Source organism: Halichoerus grypus, chromosome 10, assembly GCF_964656455.1.
Source record: "Halichoerus grypus chromosome 10, mHalGry1.hap1.1, whole genome shotgun sequence".
Classification (NCBI taxonomy): domain Eukaryota; kingdom Metazoa; phylum Chordata; class Mammalia; order Carnivora; family Phocidae; genus Halichoerus; species Halichoerus grypus.
Genome location: NC_135721.1, coordinates 110,112,269 through 110,130,734, shown reverse-complemented (window position 1 = coordinate 110,130,734; position 18,466 = coordinate 110,112,269). Strand labels below are relative to the sequence as shown.

Sequence of the window (18,466 nt, the reverse complement as noted above, 5' to 3'; positions counted from 1 at the left end):
GTCTCCTGGGATGTAAATGGAGACGGGAACCCCCGGTCACCCTTTGGCTCCCCTTGGACCTTTCTCACTCTTCCCTCGGACGCTCTCAACGTCGCTCTCTCCATCGTTGGGCTTCCTCTGTCTTCTCCTGCCATCTTGTCCACCAATGTCTTTCCCTCTCCTCGCCCTTACTTCTGTCCCTCTGCCGGAGGATCCACCCAGCCCCTGCAGGGCCCCCCAGGTCGCGCCGTCCTTAGTTCCCCCTAGCCCTCTGCCGAGCCAAGATCGCTGCCCCGCTGCGGATCGCGGACTGGCTGGGGCGGGTGAGGGAGGGGGGTCCGCGCCCCACCGTCTCCTCTGCGCCCCCTCCCCACCCCCGGACACGGAGACAGACACTCGCGGGTGCATTTTTAAAGGTTTATTTTTCCAGGCTGCGGGGGGCTCGGGGGTTTGGGGGCGAGCGAGCGGCTCAGTAGACGCCGGGCGGGGCGGGCTCCGCGGGCTCGGGCGCTCCCGCCAGCTGCACCAGGCGCAGCAGCAAGGCGCCGGTCGGCCCGTCCAGCTGGGTCGCGTTGCTCCGGTCGCTGGCGCGGGCGCGGCGGTGGAAGCCGGAGCCCCCCCGGCACTCGGGCTCGGTCACGCAGCTCTCTGCGGGCGGGGGGGGGGGCGGGCACGGGGTGAGCGCGGCGCGGGCGGGGCCCAGATCGGCCAGGCCCGCTGGGACCCCGGGGCCCGCCCCCGCCCGGCCCCCCGCCCGCCCCCGCCCGGCCCCGCGTCCCCGTCCCCGGCCCCGGCCCCGGCCCCCGGCTCACCCGGGCTGCAGCAGATGCCCGCGGCGGCGCAGCGGCCCCCGCTCCCGCACGGCTGGTGGCCCGACTGGCAGGGCGACGGCAGGTAGTTCTCCTCCTGGCAGCGCAGCGCCTCGGCCGTGCCCACGAAGCAGCCCAGCTCGTCGCCGCAGCAGATGCTGGGCCCGAAGCAGCGCCCTTTGCCCCCGGGGCCGCAGGGGAGACACTGGCGGGAGGGCGGGGGGTGAGCGCGGGCCGAGCGAGGCCGGGGGCCGCGGTCGCGGGAGGGGGCGCACGTCCACTAGAGGCCCCGGGTCTTCAGGTGACTGAGGACCGGCTCTCGGTGACAGCCCTCGGCACCCTCCCCCTTCGTTGAGGGAGGCCCCCTCCGCACCAGGCTGCGCCGAAGAGACCCTCCCTCTCAGCTCCGGGGCCATCAGAGGTGTGCGCCCCTCTCTCCCTGCCCACCCCTCCCCTAAGGCCGACCTTCCTCCCCTGCCCCCAGGACTCAAGCTTGATCTCTAGCACGCACGCCCCCGGCAGACAGGACTCTGCCCCGCCCAGAACACTTCCAGGCCCCTCCTCCCGTTTCCTGGCCCGGCTCGACGAGCCGGTGGGCCTCTGGGGGCCCGGACCTGGGCTCACCGGCCAGGCACTGACTGTGGGTGGCAGGAGCCTGAGCCCCAGGGAAGGGCACGGGGCACCTCGCTGACTCCGGTGTCGGAAGGTGCCCAGCAGAGGGCAGCCAACAAACTGCCCACAGACCCACCCCAGTTTGTTCAATAGCTCGGAACTGAGCCCCCTGTGCCCTGGGAGGGTTTGAGCATGGGGATGGGATTTCCTTCAGCTCTGCTGAAAAGGGACTGAAAGGGAATTGACTGGACAAGCAGGGCGGGAGAATTGGGCTAGGTTCCCAGCAGAACTGCCTGGCAGGAGGTGCACCCTCACTCGAAGGAGCTCAGAGCAATGGGCAGCTTCTGTGTGGGGCCCTGGGGAGCCGTGGCTAGGAGAGGGTGACGGCTGGATGGGGAAGGCTCCCATGCTGGTTATGACACAGCCCGTTGCGGCTGTGAGACTCCGATGGGCACGAAGGAGGCCCTGCTATCCAGTTCTCCCTGATCTGCCCCAAGCCCCATTACTGGGGAAACACGGGCTTTCCTGCATCCCTTGCCTGGATGGGGATAGTGTCCCCGCAGTCCTGCAGCCCGTCCTAGCCTGCCTGGCAGCCTGGTCCCCCCACCCCTGCCCAGCCATGCCAAGCCTCCCTGCTGCTTCCCCTAAAGCTGGCCTCTTCCACGACTGCCCTCCTGCCTGGCCCCTGCAGGGTAGCGCAGGCCTGGGGGCTCTGTCCCCTCCAGGCAGCCCCGAGATGCGCCCGGGTCATACCTGTCTCAGCTCCAGGTCAGACAAGTCCCTCTTGCCGCCCCGTGGGCAGTTCTGGAAGTAGCAGGCAGAGGTGAAGGCCAGCAGGCCCAGGAAGCAGGCGGGGAGCATGGCGTCCGGCATCCTGGCGCAGGTGGGCACAGTGTGCGGAGTGTGCTGGGCTGCCTTCGCGGGCTGCCTTTTTATGTCTGCAGGTGCTCCCCCGGAGACGACGTGGCCGCCACCCCCCCTCCCCAGTGACTCCCCAGGAGCCCACGACCGCCAGGCAGTGATTCAGGCATCTGGGGACGCACGTGGACCTGTCTGGGGGGGGCTGGGGAGGAGGGGTGCCGGCCTGCGGGCTGTCACTGGCAGCCGCGTAGCTGTCGAGTGACAGGAGCTGCTGCGATTGTGGCTCTCTGGACCCGGGGAGAGGGACGGATGGGGGCGGGGGGGTCTCGCGGAGACCGTCCCCGATCTTTCTGGCTGCTCAGAGGAGGCTGGGGGGCAGCGGGCCGGTCCCCAAGCACAGCCCCCTGAGAAGGTGGGGAGGGGGGCCCGAGGGGCTGGTGTGCAGGGAGCAGGGTCCGCCCCGGCCCAGGATCAGTGGGACAGGGGACCGTCAGGTGTGCAGAACCCCATCAGGAGGGTTAGCCTCCCAGGGGGGACACTCCCACCCCCCATCCCACACACACCCAGAGCAGGGTTCAGACCCAGTAAGGTTCAAAGGTGGGGGGAAAGCCACCTGCCCCAATTCCTACCCCGACAAGGACCCTAGTTTGTGGGTGCCGAGGCAGGAACCATCTCGGGCCTCGGGTGGAAGTGGGGGCGAGGGAGCTTTGGTGTTGGGGGGCTGGAGGAGCCACAGCCAAATGAGCCCAGCCTGAGAAAGCGGACTTTGGTTCACGACCCCAGGCTGGTGGGATGAAGGGACTAAAGCCTCCCTCTCCTGGGCCACTGGAGCGCCCCTCTGGCCCTTGGACCCAGGCCAGCCACCCTGCTCCTCTCAGGATCTGTTCAGCCCCCAGCTCTCCCAGCCCCAGGCTCTTCGCCTCCTCTCCAGGGTGCCCAAGAAAGTTCTGGGCTGCCTTCTCCCCACCAAGTGCTCTCAGGGGTTTGGCGTCCCAGGGAGAGACCTCCCACACTGCGGACCTGACGGACCTGACGGCAGGCTCTTCAGGAACATCCCCTTATGGACTGTGAGGACACCGGAGCCCAGTGGCCTGTCAGAATCTGGCTTCTGTTGCTCAAAACTTCATGCCTCGGGCAGGTTACTTGACCTCTCGGTGCCTCACTTTCTTCCAGCGTAATGTCGGGAAGATACTAAGTACCCACCTCATGGGGTTGTGAGGGCTGAAATCATGTAATACATAAGAGCTTTAGAAAAGTTCCTGCACCATTGTAAAGCTAATTAATAACGGTATTGTATTGTTAATGCCATTACTCTGTTTTTTTTAAAGATTTTATTTATTGATTTGAGAGAGAGAGAGCATGAGACGGGGGTGAGGGGCAGAGGGAGAAGCAGACGCCCCGCTGAGCAGGGAGCCCGACGCGGGGCTCCATCCAGGGACTCCAGGATCATGACCTGAGCCGAAGGCAGACACTTAACTGACTGAGCCACCCAGGGGCCCTAATGCCATTATTCTTATTAAGAGCTGAAGAGAAGAAGAACCATGAGAGACGATGGACTCTGAAAAACAAACTGAGGGTTCTAGAGGGGAGGGGGGTGGGAGGATGGGTTAGCCCGGTGATGGGTATTAAAGAGGGCACGTTCTGCATGGAGCACTGGGTGTTATGCACAAACAATGAATCATGGAACACTACATCTAAAACTAATGATGTAATGTATGGTGATTAACATAACAATAAAAAATTAAAACAAAAACAAAAACAAAAGCTGAAGAGAGTCTTCCAGAGAGAATAGCATCCTGGGTTAACCCAGGGGGAACATGCTCATTCCACTCATGGGGCCTGGAGAGAAGCTGGGTCCAAACTGTTGCTCCCTTGTGATTCTTGGTTGTGGTGGAGGCCACAGGCCTAGTTTAGGCCAGCTGCGTGGCCTAACACCCACCCTCTTGGAACATGCAGGGGCTAGAAAAAGTCTTGTTACTGCGCTGTCAGGTCAAATATATCACCTCACATGTCACATGGACCTTTTGAACACCCCACGTTCCTACACTTCCCTCTTTATTAGTCCTACCTGGAAAATACATCTCAAATCTATCCGCTTCCTTTCGCTCCTGCTTTGAAATCTCAGAACGTGTTGTTTCTTTGTTCTAGAAGCCTCCCCTACCCTCACCCCTCCGTAGGATTCACCTGGCTGCTTCGGTGTCCGCTTCGGTGTCCTCTCCTAAGAGGAGACCTCCCTGACCGCCCACCTGGCACATCCCTCCCTCAGCCCCACTTCGATTACTTTCTAACATGAGTCAGCGTTGAAGGGTTAATAAGCACTTACTACAACCTGCAGCTCATTTCCTTGTCTGTTTATCTTTTGTGCATGTGTATGGCTGTGCCCCTCTAGAGTGAGACCCCCAGGGCAGAAGGGACTTCATTTTTCTGTTCAGTGCCATAGTCTGGTACGGTGCTTGCCACACAGTGGGTTTTCAATAGATTATGGAAAGGAGGAAGGGAGGGTGGGAAGCTCTGGGTACCAGCCTCAGCTTTCCGGGGAGTTACTCTGTGACCTTGGGGAAGCCACACCTGCTCCCAGAGTTACTCGCTTAATGTACTAACAACCTCACTTCCTATCTCAAGGAGGATTTAAGGGAATCAGACCAAGGTGCTATAAAGGTTAAGAGTTTCTGAAATATTTACAAAACAAAGAGTTGCAAGCCTCCAGATTAAGCCTCAAATCTCAGAATACTCTTTATTTCCTGACTGTTACACCATCTTTTCTTTTCTTTTTTTTTTTAAGATTTTATTTATTTGACAGAGAGACACAGCGAGAGAGGGAACACAAGCAGGGGGAGTGGGAGAGGGAGAAGCAGGCTCCCCGCGGAGCTGGGGGCCCGATGTGGGGCTCCATCCCAGGACCCTGGGACCATGACCTGAGCCAAAGGCAGACGCTTAATGACTGAGCCACCCAGGCAACCCTAGACCATCTTTTCTGAGAGCAAGTAACAGTTAACTGCCCCAGGGTCCATCCATTCCTGTTTCTCATTCTCCTTTTCTCAGGATCAACCCAGAGCCCGCACCACATGACATGCACACAGCCTGTCGGAAGGGGGTTGACCTCACTTGCAAAGGGCCTCTGCGGCCACCATAAGTCCACCTTTCGCTCTCCTCACCTGTGGTCCACCAGTGACACTTGAGGACCCTCAGCAGTGTAGACACGCAAATGCTCTGTCTACTGTGAAGAGGGAACCTGCAGGGAGCAAAGTTGTAGGAGCCCCAAACTGCTCACTGAAGTGAATCAAAGAGGATCCACAGAGCAAGGATGAGAAAATGCTGGGCTTTAGGCAGACAGGCCCCGAGCTGAGATGGATCCACACCAGGAGTGAGAAATGGCAAGCCTTGGCTTCCTCCTCTCATGGGGGGAGCTCAAGGTGAAGATCCATCAGATCTCTACAGGGGCTTACATTAAGCTTCAAAGAATCAGAAATGAAAAGGCCTCATAAGAGGTCTTACTTGCAAAAACAACCTAAATAAAAAGCAAAATAAACCGGGACACATATTTTTGACACTCTCTTCGGTGTTAAACGCCTGTAAGCGGCCGGATGGGTGGAGTCCCATCTGGGGACTCCCAGCTCCGGCTGGGACCCCGGGGCCCGGCCTGGTGTCCCCGCTGGGCTGGGCCCAGTGGCTGCCCCCTCCCCCGCGACCCCCTAAGCACCCCCCTCCCCCGCCATGCAGTCCAGGGGAGGGCCAGGCCTCCGGGGCGGCGGGGGCGGGCGCCCAGGCCCGAAGGAAAGACAGGAAGAGGCTGCGAGGGCCTCGGGGACCGGCGGCGGCGGCGGAGCCGTGCCCTGACTGCCGAGAGCCACATGAGTGCAGCGCCCGCGTCACTCGCCGCCCCCGGGGGCCCGGCCCGAGCTCCCGCCCGGGAAAGGGGCGCACCCCAGCGCCGGGGGCCCCGCGGGAGAGCGGGAAGCCAAGGCCAAGGCGCCGGGAAGCCTTCTCGAATATTCCTTTGGAGCCTGTAGTTTGGGGACTGAAGGTTAAATGGGGAGCTCCGGGAAGAAGGCCAGGGAGGGCACACCTGGCTGGAGCAGGATGCATGTGTCTGTGTGTGTGTGTGTCTGTGTGTGTGTCTGTGTGTCTATGTGTGTGTGTGTGTGTCTGTGGGGGAGGGGAGCAGCAGTAAGGACACAGCACAGGACACACAGGCTCCAGAGCCTGATGACCCACAGACGACGACAGCAAAGACTTCCGTAGTCTGGGCCAAACTTCACATGCATTTCCTTCTCGAATCTGCATAAAACCCTAAGAAGGAGAAAGTTTTTTTTTTAAGATTTTATGTATTTGAGAGAGAGAGAGAGAGAGAGCACAAGCAGGGGGAGGGGTGGGACAGAGGGGCAGAGGGAGAAGCAGGCCCCCCACTGAGCAGGGAGCCCGATGTGGGGCTCCATCCCAGGACCCTGAGACCACGACCTGAGCCGAAGGCAGACGCTTAAACGACTGAGCCACCCAGGTGCCCCAGGTGAAAGTATTTTTTATTGACATTTGCAGACAGGAAACAGGAACAGAGAGGTTGAGACACTTGCCCAAGAAAGCACAGGTAAAGACCAGCAGAACTGGGCCCCAGGGTCTGTGTCCTTCAGCACTTCACTGCCTCATAACCAACGGGGACTAAACCCCCAGGATATTAATATTTACTAGGATTCAGAGCTGGAGGTTGGTGGTCTTGTGGCTGGCTCAGGTTTCAGGGGTATCACCCGGGGTTTCCTTACTCCCTTCTGGCACCCTCCACATGTCTGTGTATCTCTCCTCATGGCAAGGGGGCAGCCACAAAATGGTTCCCTCCTCTGAGCCTCTCCCTTCTGGGGGACCCTCACCTTTGCCCAGGGGCCCACTCCCAAGCCCCTCCAGGCTGGGTGAGCACCTGGCTGTGTGTTAGGTCAGCCAAGGTTCACCCCAGGGCTGCGTGTATCTGCAGGCCCCTCCTGAAATGGGATTCTGTTAGTGAGGACCGGGATGGAGTGGCTGCTGGCCCAGGCTGGGAAGATTTGTAGGATCCTCTCCATCACTTCAAGTGGAGGACCCTGTGGCACAGAGAAGCTCAGTGTCTTCTTGTCCGGGGTCACACAGCGAGGCAGTAATAGAGCTACTGGGGGAGGAACCCTCAGCCCCCAATTCCTGCGCCTCCCCAGGCTGCACCTGATCTCAGCTCTGGCTGGATCGCCTGCAGAGCCCAGGCTCCCATCGTCAGCTGCCAGACCGACCACACCACTTCCCTTTGTGCTTAACTTCGGGACCCTCCATGGCTCCCCACTGCCCACAGGATGATGCGCAAGCACTTTAGTATCACCTTTGTCCGCCGTGCCCTCAACCCCCAAGGTTATGCTTCTCCCAGCCAGGACTGCAGGGCCCCCTCTCTTGGTGCCTTTTATTCAATTTTTCAAAGAATCAACCTCTGCTCTTATCGAATCTCCAATTTGTTTCATTAATTTATGCTATTATCTTCATTAATTTCATTTTATCTTCTGTCTTTGAGTTAATTCTGTACTTCTTTTCTGACTGAGTTTAGTGCTTGGCTCATACATTTTCAATCTTTTTTTTTTAATTTTTTAAAAGAGATTTTATTTATTCAAGTAATCTCTACACCCAGTGTGGGGCTCAAACTCACAATCCTGAGATCAAGGGTCACATGCTTCACCAACCGAGCCAGCCAGGCACCCTTCTTCTTTTTTTTTATTTATTTATTTATTTATTTATTTATTTATTTTAAAGATTTTATTTTATTTTATTTCATTTGAGACACACAGATACAGAGAGAGAGAGAGAGCATGAGCAGGGGGAGAGGCAGAGGGAGAGGGAGAAGCAGACTCCTCGCTGAGCCAGGAGCCGATGTGGGGCTCGATCCCAGGACCCTGGGATCATGACCTGAGCTGAAGGCAGACGCTTAACGACTGAGCCACCCAGGCGCCCCCCCTTCTTTTTAAATAATATGTTTTAAGGCTATAAAACTTTCTTTGTCCCATGAATTTTGATTTATAGCTCCCTTATTGTCATTGGGTTCTAAACATTTCGTAAATGTCCACGCTGATTTATTCTTTTCCTTTCTGGTTATTTACAAGAGTGCCAAGTTTTTGTTTTGGTTTTTGCTCATTTTCATTCTCATGGATTTTTATTGTTTTTCTAGCCAGATAATGTAGCCTGTGTTCTGTTGATTCTCTGGAATATGTTGAGACTCCGTGTTGTGGCAAAGTGGGTGGTCCTGTTTGCCAATCTTTTTTTTTTTTAAGATTTTTTAATTTTGGGGGGGCACCTGGGTGACTCAGTCGTTAAGCGGCTGCCTGCTTGCGTTCCCTCTCTGGCTGTGTCTCTCTCTGTCAAATAAATAACACAAGCAGGGAGAGAGGGAGAAGCAGGCTTCCCGCTGAGCAGGAAGCCCAGCGCGGGGCTCAATCCCAGGATCCTGGGATCATGACCTGAGCCAAAGGCAGACACTTAACGACTGCGCCACCCAGGCGCCCCCCTGTTTGTCGATCTTAAGCGTCTGGTAATGTTACACGAATCCTTGAAAAGTAATTGTATTATGCAAGAATCAGGTGGTCAAGATCGTGATTCCAGTGGTTCGTACCTTCTCTGCCTTCCCACACGTGTGTGTGCTTAGCTATCCTCCCCAGGACAGGTCTGCTGACACCTCTCACTGCAGTCCTGGGTTGTCCGTCTCTCCTGCTTTGAGGATATGCTGTTAGGCGCATACAAGTTTCTGACTGCTGTGTGCTCTTGATGGATTATTTCTGTTATCATTAAATAAAATCTCTTTATCCTTATTAGTATTTTTGCTTTAAATTCTATTTGCCTGATATTACTGTTGCTACGTTCTCCTTCTTTTCCCTCATCCTTTCATGTCCCACCTCCGTGCTTTAGGAATGTCTGTTGAAACAGTACATGGCAGGATTTGATTTTTTACTGAGTGTTCCTGTTTTTTTCACAAGGCGGGCTTAATCTGTTGACATTTGTGGTGATCGCTTGGGCTCATCTGTGCACATTTAGCTTCTGTTTTCTATTTATTATGACAACCGCTCACTTCTTTTCCCTTCTTTCTTGTCTTCTAATAGATTGGCTATCTTTTTTTTTTTTTCTTTTTAAGATCTTATGTTAAGCAATCTCTATACCCTGGGTGGCTCAGTTGTTTGGGCGTCTGACTCTTGGTTTCAGCTCAGGTTGTGATCTCAGGGTGTGGGATTGAGCCCTACATAAGGCTCCCGTTCAGCATGGAATTTGCTTCTCCCCCTCTCCCTCTGCCCCTCGCCCTGCTTGTGCTCTCCCTGTCTCAAATAAATAAATAAATCTTAAAAAAAAAAATCTCTATGTCCAACATGGGTGGGGCTTGAACTCACAACCCCAAGATCAAGACCCGAGCTGAGATCGAGAGTTGGATGCTTAACTGACTGAGCCACCCAGGTGCCCCAGATTGGTTATCTTTAAATTTTCTTTCTATTCTTTTAGTAGCTTACCTAAACAATGTCTGAGGCTGTGCATCTCCCTCTCCTCCTCCAGAGCAAGATGAATTCCCTAGAATGTTTAACCAGGAATTCCTTCACTCTCATCATCCGTTATATTGTTGCCAATATTTTAGTGTCACCTTGATTTTAAGACTCCTCATTACTCATTATTATTAAAAATGATATTGATGGAAACTCCACTCACCATTCCTCTGACAACTAAAGATTCTGTACCCCCCCACCCCGCAGTGGAGAGAAGCAAAAATCTGTTTCCCAGATGGAGAGCTGCCGTAGGCAGCTGGGGGTCTGTGCTGATTTACTCCCCTGGGAAGACTGTATTTGGAGCTGGTCTCCTGGAGATGTGTCCGGATTAAATTCAGAAAGATCCCCTCATTTTCTGAGACCTATCCATTTTCTGCACCAAACAGGGCACACGGAGTAATGTAGAACTAGCTAACATTTACTGCATGCTGACAATGTGTTCTCGGCTCAGACGCTATGAGCCATATGTCATGAGATATGACATGACAACTGTCCCCATTTTGTTGGTGTGGAAACTGAGGCACCCAAGGGTTAAGCAAATGTCCTGAAATGCCACAGCAGGCAAGGAGTAGGAGCAGGATCCCAACCAGCACCGAGCTTCCAGAGCGGCCCCAAGAGGGCTCACCACCCCCCGGATTTCGAGGCTTTAATGGGTTCGCCCAGCTTCTGATCTGCAGCGGAGCTTGGCAGCCAGGGCAGCTGGGAGGAGCTGGCCTCTCCCTCAGCCTTGTTCTGTCCCACATCCCAAGGGACACGCACACAAGTGGGTGCTCCAGGCTGCAGACTTGGGCTCTGTCTGTGCGCCTCACCCTCGGTCTCCTCCTTCCACCATGCAGGCATGTGTGCACACTTCAGGGGGGCCCACCTGGTCACAGACCCAGACAAGAGGACCCCTCCTGCCCTAGAAAAGGTCATGGGAACATTAGGTAGAGTGTTCTAAGCCACAGGCTGTAGGGTCCACATTTGAGGAGGGCACAGCCCCTGGTCTCATCTGGAAGAGGGTCAGAGTTGGGCCCCTAAGGCATGAGGCCAGGGCCCCTTAGGCATTACTGGTCCTTGAAGCCCTCAAAGCCTGAAATCCTGTGTCAGCAGACCAGAATCTTCCAGAACCCCACTCTCAGGAGTCACAGGACTCCAAGGACTCAGCTACTTCATCCCCACCTGCCATAGGACACGGGGGTCCAAACCAGAATATGAATGTCAGTTTCACTATCTTCTGGCCCTTTCTGGACAATCCTACATGCCCCTCATGTTCTTGAGAGTCTGTTGCCAGCCCTCCACTCCTGGTTCTGTGTTCTATAACAAGCTTTGGAAAATTTGAGCAAAAGGAATTTACTGGAAGGCTATTAAGAGCTCATAATTTAGGGGCACCTGGGTGGCTCAGTCAGTTAAGCATCTGCCTTCGGCTCAGGTCATGATCCCAGGGTCCTGGGATCAAGCCACATGTCGGGCTCCCTGCTGAGCAGGGAGCCTGCTTCTCCCTCTCCTCCTCGCTCATGCTCTGTCGCTATCTCTGTCTCTCTCAAATAAATAAATAAAATCTTAAAAAAACAAAACAAAACAATAAAGAGCTCATAATTTAGGGGAAAGCTAGAGACCCAGGCTCAGAAACTGAGTGGTCCTGGAGGACCATGTTTCCTGAAATGGATGTGTCGGATCCCCCAGCGGCAGCCCCTGCGATGGGGATTCTTATACACATGATTTATGAGGCAGGGAGGGCCCTCGGGGGTGAGTGAAGCTGGACGGGGCAGGGGAAGAAGCCAGGCAAAGATGCGGTGTCAGCTGGATCTAGGCTCAACCTGATCCTACCCCGAGCTCTGAGTGTGACACCAGAGTTGTCCTACCTTGAGGCAAAGGGGTTGATTTTTGTTATATATCTGGGTATTAGGTGTTTGTCAAGGAGGTTGGCGGGGAGGGGATCTCCCAGGCATTTTCTTGGTGCGGTGGCTCCCATTGGCTGAGGCCAAGTCTTCAGAGACAGGTCAGCTGCAGGCCATATTCACAGCATCTGGGGGCCGAATGGGCCCGGCATCAGCAGCACCCACTGTAGGATGATCGCCTTCAGCTTTGTCCCTGTGCTTGGGTTCACATTCCAGGGAGGGGTGTCTATTTGGCATAGTTCACCTCATATGCCCATCCCTTAGGCGTCTGAATAAAGCTCCCTCGGCCTGTATCCGATGGAGAAAGAAACCGAAGCTTGAAAGAAGACCAGGGTGAAGGGTCAATTTGCTGTAGAGCAAATCCACCACCAAAAATCCACTGAGATATTTTTCTGAAATCAGAACCGGAGTCCCATCTTTTCTGCCCCCACCACTACCCTCAGCGCAACTGACCTCCTCCTCCTCCAGGTGGACGTGTACCCCAAGAATGCTTGATTCACGTGTTTCCCTGGCTCTCCGCCCCTCTAGACAGTGTCCTTCTCTTCAGGGGGGCCCGGACACTGCGGTGGGTCTCGAGTAAATGCCGGAGTTAGTGGTCAGCCCAGGGAGTGTCACGTTCCTCTCTCTGCGCCACCTGCCCACAGACACGGGTCAGAACGTGAGGTGTTAGGAGAGGGACATCTTTAGGCCTTCTCCTCCCACTCTGTGCTGAGGACGACTCTGGCTTTGCCTTCCTGGTTTCCCCCCAACATACCCCCACCCCAGCTCTCCCCGAAGCAGCTGTCTAGGATCTTGTCATTGTTCCAGTTACTACACTGTGTACCAAACCTCTCCAAAAGGCAGCAACACAGAACCCCCACCATCTTATGATCCTAGGTTCCGAAGGTCAGGAGTCCAAACAGGGCACAGCAAGGACAGCTCTTCTCTGCGCCACAGTGACCAGGGCCTCTGCTGGAAAGTGTGAACGGCTAGGGGCTGGAATCATCTGGAGACTTCTCCACTCACATGCCTCGGCACCTGGACGGGGATGATCCACAGGCTGGGCTCTCTGTGTGGCTTTTCACAGCTTGGTGGCCTCAGGATAGTTGGACTTCTTGAATGTTCCAGCTTCCAGAGTGCTTGAGGAGTGTTCTAGCAAACAAGGGCTTTAAGAGTGTCCCAGCAAATGAGGCAGAAGTGATGTGGCATTTTATGACAGCCTCAGAAATCACGTAGGGTCACTGCTGCTATACTCCATTGGTCAGAGCAGCCGCAAGCCCATCCAGAGTTAAGAGAAGGCAGATGCTTAACCATCTGAGCCACCCAGGCGCCCCAGCAACTGGTTATTTAAAAGAGTCACAGTGGGGGCCCCTGGCTGGCTCGTTCGGAAAAGCATGCGACTCTTGATCTTGGAGTTGAGTTCGAGCCCCACGCTGGGGGTAGAGATCACTTAAACATAAATAAACTTTAAAAAAATAAATAAAAATAAAATAGTCACAGTGGCATGAAGTCAGGAGGAAAGGACGAAGACTAAGGTTTGAGATCGACTTTTCCAAGGAGTCTGGGAAAGGGAGGTGACGGATCAGCTGCAGAGAAGGGGCGTGGGAGGGAGGTGAACGGGAGGTTGACGGAGGAAGAGGGGTTTTAGGAGGTGGTGTTGAGTAACAGCCCCGTGTGAAATGGCATTTGGGTTGCTGAATCTGTTTCTTTTGCCCCGGACTGGCTGGCTCTGAGACTGAACTGCAGTGATCATGGCTTTGCAGACCAAGCTGGGCCAGATCTAGCCAGCCTCACCCAGCTTGCCCCCAGAAACTTTCAGGGTGGAGGCACCTACTGGCATTTCCGTCGCCTCATTACCTAGGGTCAATGGGCAAGGCCATCTCATGCATAAACGCGTGCCCCAGCATCTCATTTCCCCTGGTGTTCATGCTCCCCTGCCCCTCCTCGTTCCCAGGGGCCAGATCCCACCAAGCCTGATCTCATCCTTCTGGTGGGAGGGGGAGGAAGGCAGGAGAGAGGGGTTCTCTCTAGAGGATCCTGGTTCCTGAGACAGGCTAATTACAGGCTTCCTCATTAATGAGCCATGGGGTTGCATTTCATCAGCTGAGTCACGATTAATGTCTGGGCCCTGGACCCAAGGGGAGGGTATTGGGAACCATGGGAGGGGAGGCCAGCCTGCCTCTGCCTCCCCCAGCCGTAATTCTCTACCCACCTCTCTTTTCTTTTTTTTTTTTTTTAAGATTTTAAGAAATCTCTACACCCAACATGGGGCTTGAACCCACAACCCCAAGATCAAGAGTCGGATGCTCCCCTGACTCAGCCACCCAAGTGCCCCTACCCACTCTCTTTTCAAACCCAGTTCTCTCCACTGGTTTAGAGGCTATCAGACTGCCCGCCTTCCTCCCTACTCCTGCCTCTGCTTCCCAACACCTTCCTGGGACGGACCCCAGTCTGTCCATCCTTTCTTTTTGTTTTTTAAGAGTTTATTTATTTATTTGACAGAAAGAGACAGCGAGAGAGGGAACACAAGCAGGGGGAGTGGGAGAGGAAGAAGCAGGCTTCCTGCGGAGCAGGGAGCCTGATGTGGGGCTCGATCCCAGGACCCTGGGACCATGACCTGAGCCGAAGGCAGATGCTTAATGACTGAGCCACCCAGGCGCCCCCAGTCTGTCCATGCTTCATGCCTTCCCGCCCCACCAGGCCCACACAGGGCTCATTGGGTTCTGTTTCCCACTCATCCAGTTTCTCTTTCAAACAGTGTCTCCCTCAGCCACACACATCACACATCTGGGGGTGCGGTCTGCAGGGTGGCAAGCCCAGCGCAGCGGGGGGGGGTGGGGTGGGGGGCAGGCCAGTCCCCGCTGCAGCCTGCCACAGACCATTCCAGGGCCACTCTGCACCTGCTCCTTCCCTGTCTGGCTCCTTGCTCCTTCCCACGTCCTCCTCCTTCGGCAGCCGCACAGGACGGGTACTTTTCCATTCACATCTCAAGCAGATTTCCCCACTTACATGAAGTGAACTGTGCTGAGTCTTTGTTGGGCAGAACAGCTTTTATTTTTGTGCCTAGAGGTGCAATATTTTTTAACGTTCGAAAGCTGTGCTGTAGCTTGGTCATGAGTTGTTATTCAATAATTAGACTTTTTGGGGCGCCTCTGGTTCTAGGTGCATGGTAGACTTGGGCCCGAGCAGAAAGGCTGCTGTAGGTCAAGCAGTTGCATGGCCTCCCACCAGACCAGTGCTAGTGGTGCTTCTGAGCCCTGCCTGGGGTCCCAGTTCAATGGAGGCATCCTTAGACACCCGTGTAGTGACAACATCCAGGCCACACCCATAGAGGGGACTTGAGTCTGCTCTTTGTTTTTTGTTTTTAAGATTTTACTTATTTATTTGACAGAGAGAGACACAGCGAGAGAGGGAACACAAGCAGGGGGAGTGGGAGAGGGAGAAGCAGGCTTCCCGCCGAGCAGGGAGCCCGATGCGGGGCTCGATCCCAGGACCCTGGGATCATGACCTGAGCCAAAGGCAGACGCTTAATGACTGAGCCACCCAGGCGCCCCATTGAGTCTGCTCTTTGGCAGCCTCTGCCACCAGTAAAGCATCCCAGGGATTAAGAGTGGGCTTGGAGTCAGTCAGCTGAGCTCTTCATGGACCTGAGCCTCAGTTTCCTCCTTTAGGAGTTAAGGATTGATGGGGCAGGGCTGGCTGGCTCAGTCTGTAGAGCATGCGACCCTAGTTCTTGGGGTCGTGAGTTCAAGCCCCACGTTGTCTGGAGAGCTAACTTAAAAAAAAAAAAAAAAAAAGAGCTGCAAGGACTAAATGAGGTCATACAAATAAAGCACTCAGCAGGATGCCCCCCCCAAGAGTGTACTCAATACGTAGAAACTTTATAAAAAAACTTGTGAATGCAAAGTTTGTGTTTTTTTCTTAAACACACATGGGTGGCCTTCTCCATAACCTCCTTGATGATAATATATGCCCGATCACACGTGCGTGTAAACCACTTGTTCCTGGGCCCTCCGCAAGGGGGCGACACGGCTTCTCAGGCCCCGTGGGGGACCTGGGCCCTCTGCTCAGGTTGCTTGCCGCTTCCGGTGGCCAGAGTTCTTCTCCGAGTTTCGCCAGAGAATCTTTGGGCTAGAATCCTAGGAGCGGGATGGCTGGGTTCGAGCCAGGGGGTCCACATACATGTGACTTTGCCAGAAACTGTCACGTCACCCTCCGCAGAGCTTGGACCCCTCGCCTTGCCACCCGCGGTGCATGGCAGCACCTGTTAGCCCACAGCCCCCCCAGTGGAGTGCGGCCCCACTTTGAGATGCGTGCCCATCTGCTAAACAAGAGATGGTGTTTCAGGGTTGCTTTTATCATTTTGTGAGCAAGGTTGAGCATCTTCTGACAGGTTTAAGAGGCCGTGTGCATTTCTTTATGAATCTTTATTTTTAGAAGCTATACGAACCATTGTAATACAAGTTACAAATATACTTTTTCCAGGTTGTAATTTACTTTTTACCTTGCTAATGGTAGCTTGCCTTTCTATGTACAAGGTTTTTTGTTTTTAATTTCAATGTAGTCAGACTTGTCAATCTTCTCCCTCACTGTATCTGGATTTTGAATGAGGAGCATTTTCCTCACTCCCAGGTTCTCAGTCATCCCCTCATTTTCCACTTTCTTCTAGTTCTTGGATGGTTTCCTTATTCCAGCAGCCCCAGCACCACTTTGTGAAAGGTCCTTCTTTCCCTGTTGGTCGGCTGGATTTTTAACTTTCATTGGTCTGTGTATTCAAGGGTTAGTTCTCCCCACCCAACCCAAACTGTTCTTCATTTCCAGGGTTTTCCTGGTTATTCTGGCTTGTTTTTCCAAATGATTTGATAATAAGAATAGTGTCTAAGACAAGGGCAAATGTCCATGAAAAAAATGGTAAGGGAAAGAGCAGTCAACAGAACCACACAGCATATATAGGGTTTTTTTTTCCCCCTTATAGAAAGATATTGTAAGGGGGAAGAAACCCAACCCGCAATGTTTGTGTGGTCGCATCTGGATAATGTGGTTGCGGGTGGCATCATCTTGCTATTGGCACAAACCTTGGTGGAGAAAACGTGCCAAAGGCCACCAGGCTGCCTCTTCTTCCTTCATCCTCCCTTCATCCCCGAGCCACTCTGGAGATCTCGTCACCCCTCTGGACCATGGCACTTCTTTGTAAGAGAGGGAGTGCGTTACCGCGGGGTGGAGCCTGGGCTATGGCCTCCACCACAGGTAGGTGGACAGAGCATCTTTGGCTGATTCCCAGCCCAGCCAGACCCTTTCCGCCTAGAACTGGAAGGAAAGATCTGCGGGAGCCAGTGGGCGGAGACTGGGTGGGCCAGTGCAGGCTGCGGAGGGGGGCCCCTGCGAGGGTGGGGGGGACAGCCCTGAGGCGCCCCGCCCCGCCCCACCCACAGCCCTCACAATGGCAGGCGGCCCAGTACCACAACCCCACAGGCGGGAGGCAAGCAGCCAAGCAGCGGCCTGGAAGCCCGGCGGGGCCGCAGCTTCCTCCAGGGGCAGGTCGTTTTGTCTGCAGACCTACTTACAGCAACCCCCGAGGCAGAGAGCTGGTGTCCTGGGGGATGGAAAAGCTCCTGGCGGCGGAGCGGCCTCGGGCTGGAGACCCACGGGAGGCGGCGGTGCGGCCCAGGGCTCGGGGGCCCAGGTGCTGCGGGGCGCTGCGGCTGGGCTGCCAGGACATGGAGTACTACTCTGTGAGCACCGAGCAGATGCCCATCTTCTTCCTAGCCGTCTGGTTCTTCTACTTCTTCTACCTTCAGGACTTCTGAGCGGCCCTCCCTCCCGCTGTCCCCGGGGCCGGCGGGCCCCAGCCGGGAGCGAGCGACCTGAACCGGGCCACAGAGCGGCCAAGGACTGAAGCCTTCCTTAGCCCCGCAGGGAGGATGGCCAGGACGCCAGGTCGCCCTGCTCCACGGGGATGGAGATTTGGGGCCCAGGCCCCCGCTCTCGGAGGGCCCAGGGCTGCGCGCCCCACACGGGCTTGGTGTCTCGAGTACAGGACAGGAAAGGGGAAGACGTGTGCCCCCACGGGACCTGTGGCCGGGCGAGGGGGCAGAGGGCCACATCGAGGCTTTGCGCTCCTGAGTCTTCTCAGAGTCAGTGGGGCCCAGCTCCGTGCTCACTGGTCAGCTGCTCTGTGCCTGGCCTGGGGATGCTGCTGAGAAGTAAACTGCCCTCTGAGCCTCATTGGTGGCAAGAGAACGGTTATTCCCATTTTCTATGGGAGAGAATCAGCCCGGCCATGCTTAGCGTTCTGGCAAGGGTGGTGAAAGACCACATCCTTTCGCGGGACTCTTTAGAATAAGGTAAAGGGGCGCCTGGCTGGCTCAGTAGGTACAGCATGTGACTCTTGATCTTGGGGTTCTGAGTTCAAGCCCCATGTTGGGTATAGAGCTTAAAAAAAAAAAAAGAGTAAGATCAAAACGGATGCATGTCCAAGGACGTGGGTGTGGCTCCACCTGGGTACTGGACAGGAACTGTCCTCCCCAGGGGCTCCCAAGCCTGGTTTCCCACCACGGCCAATCCGGGAGCAGGAGCCGGTTTGAAATGCAGATCATGAGGCCTCTCCACAGGCGGGGAGGCACCTCTGCCCTTATCTGGGGGTGCCTCATGCAGACCCCACGCTGGAAGCACTGCCTCTGGCTCCCTGGGGTGGGGCGGACAGGGCGCCGCCAGATGGCAGGGTGCCCCCAGACGGCAGGGCGCCCCCAGACAGCAGGGCTCCTAAGTAGTGAACCTACCCAGGAGGGCTGAGTGGGCTGCTACCCTGAGGCCACCACAGGCT

At 55.4% G+C, this 18,466-nt stretch overlaps 1 protein-coding gene across 1 annotated transcript; it reads right to left on the bottom strand.

The window, feature by feature from the left end:
• Window positions 1-392: 392 nt before the first annotated feature.
• On the bottom strand, window positions 393-2,378 carry AVP (arginine vasopressin). Its single transcript, XM_036093210.2, has 3 exons — window positions 2,154-2,378; window positions 792-993; window positions 393-627 (listed from the first exon to the last, which is right to left on the bottom strand). The coding sequence occupies exons 1-3, from the start codon at window positions 2,271-2,273 to the stop codon at window positions 449-451; spliced, it is 501 nt and encodes a 166-aa protein (XP_035949103.1). The 5' UTR covers window positions 2,274-2,378; the 3' UTR covers window positions 393-448.
• Window positions 2,379-18,466: the final 16,088 nt, after the last annotated feature.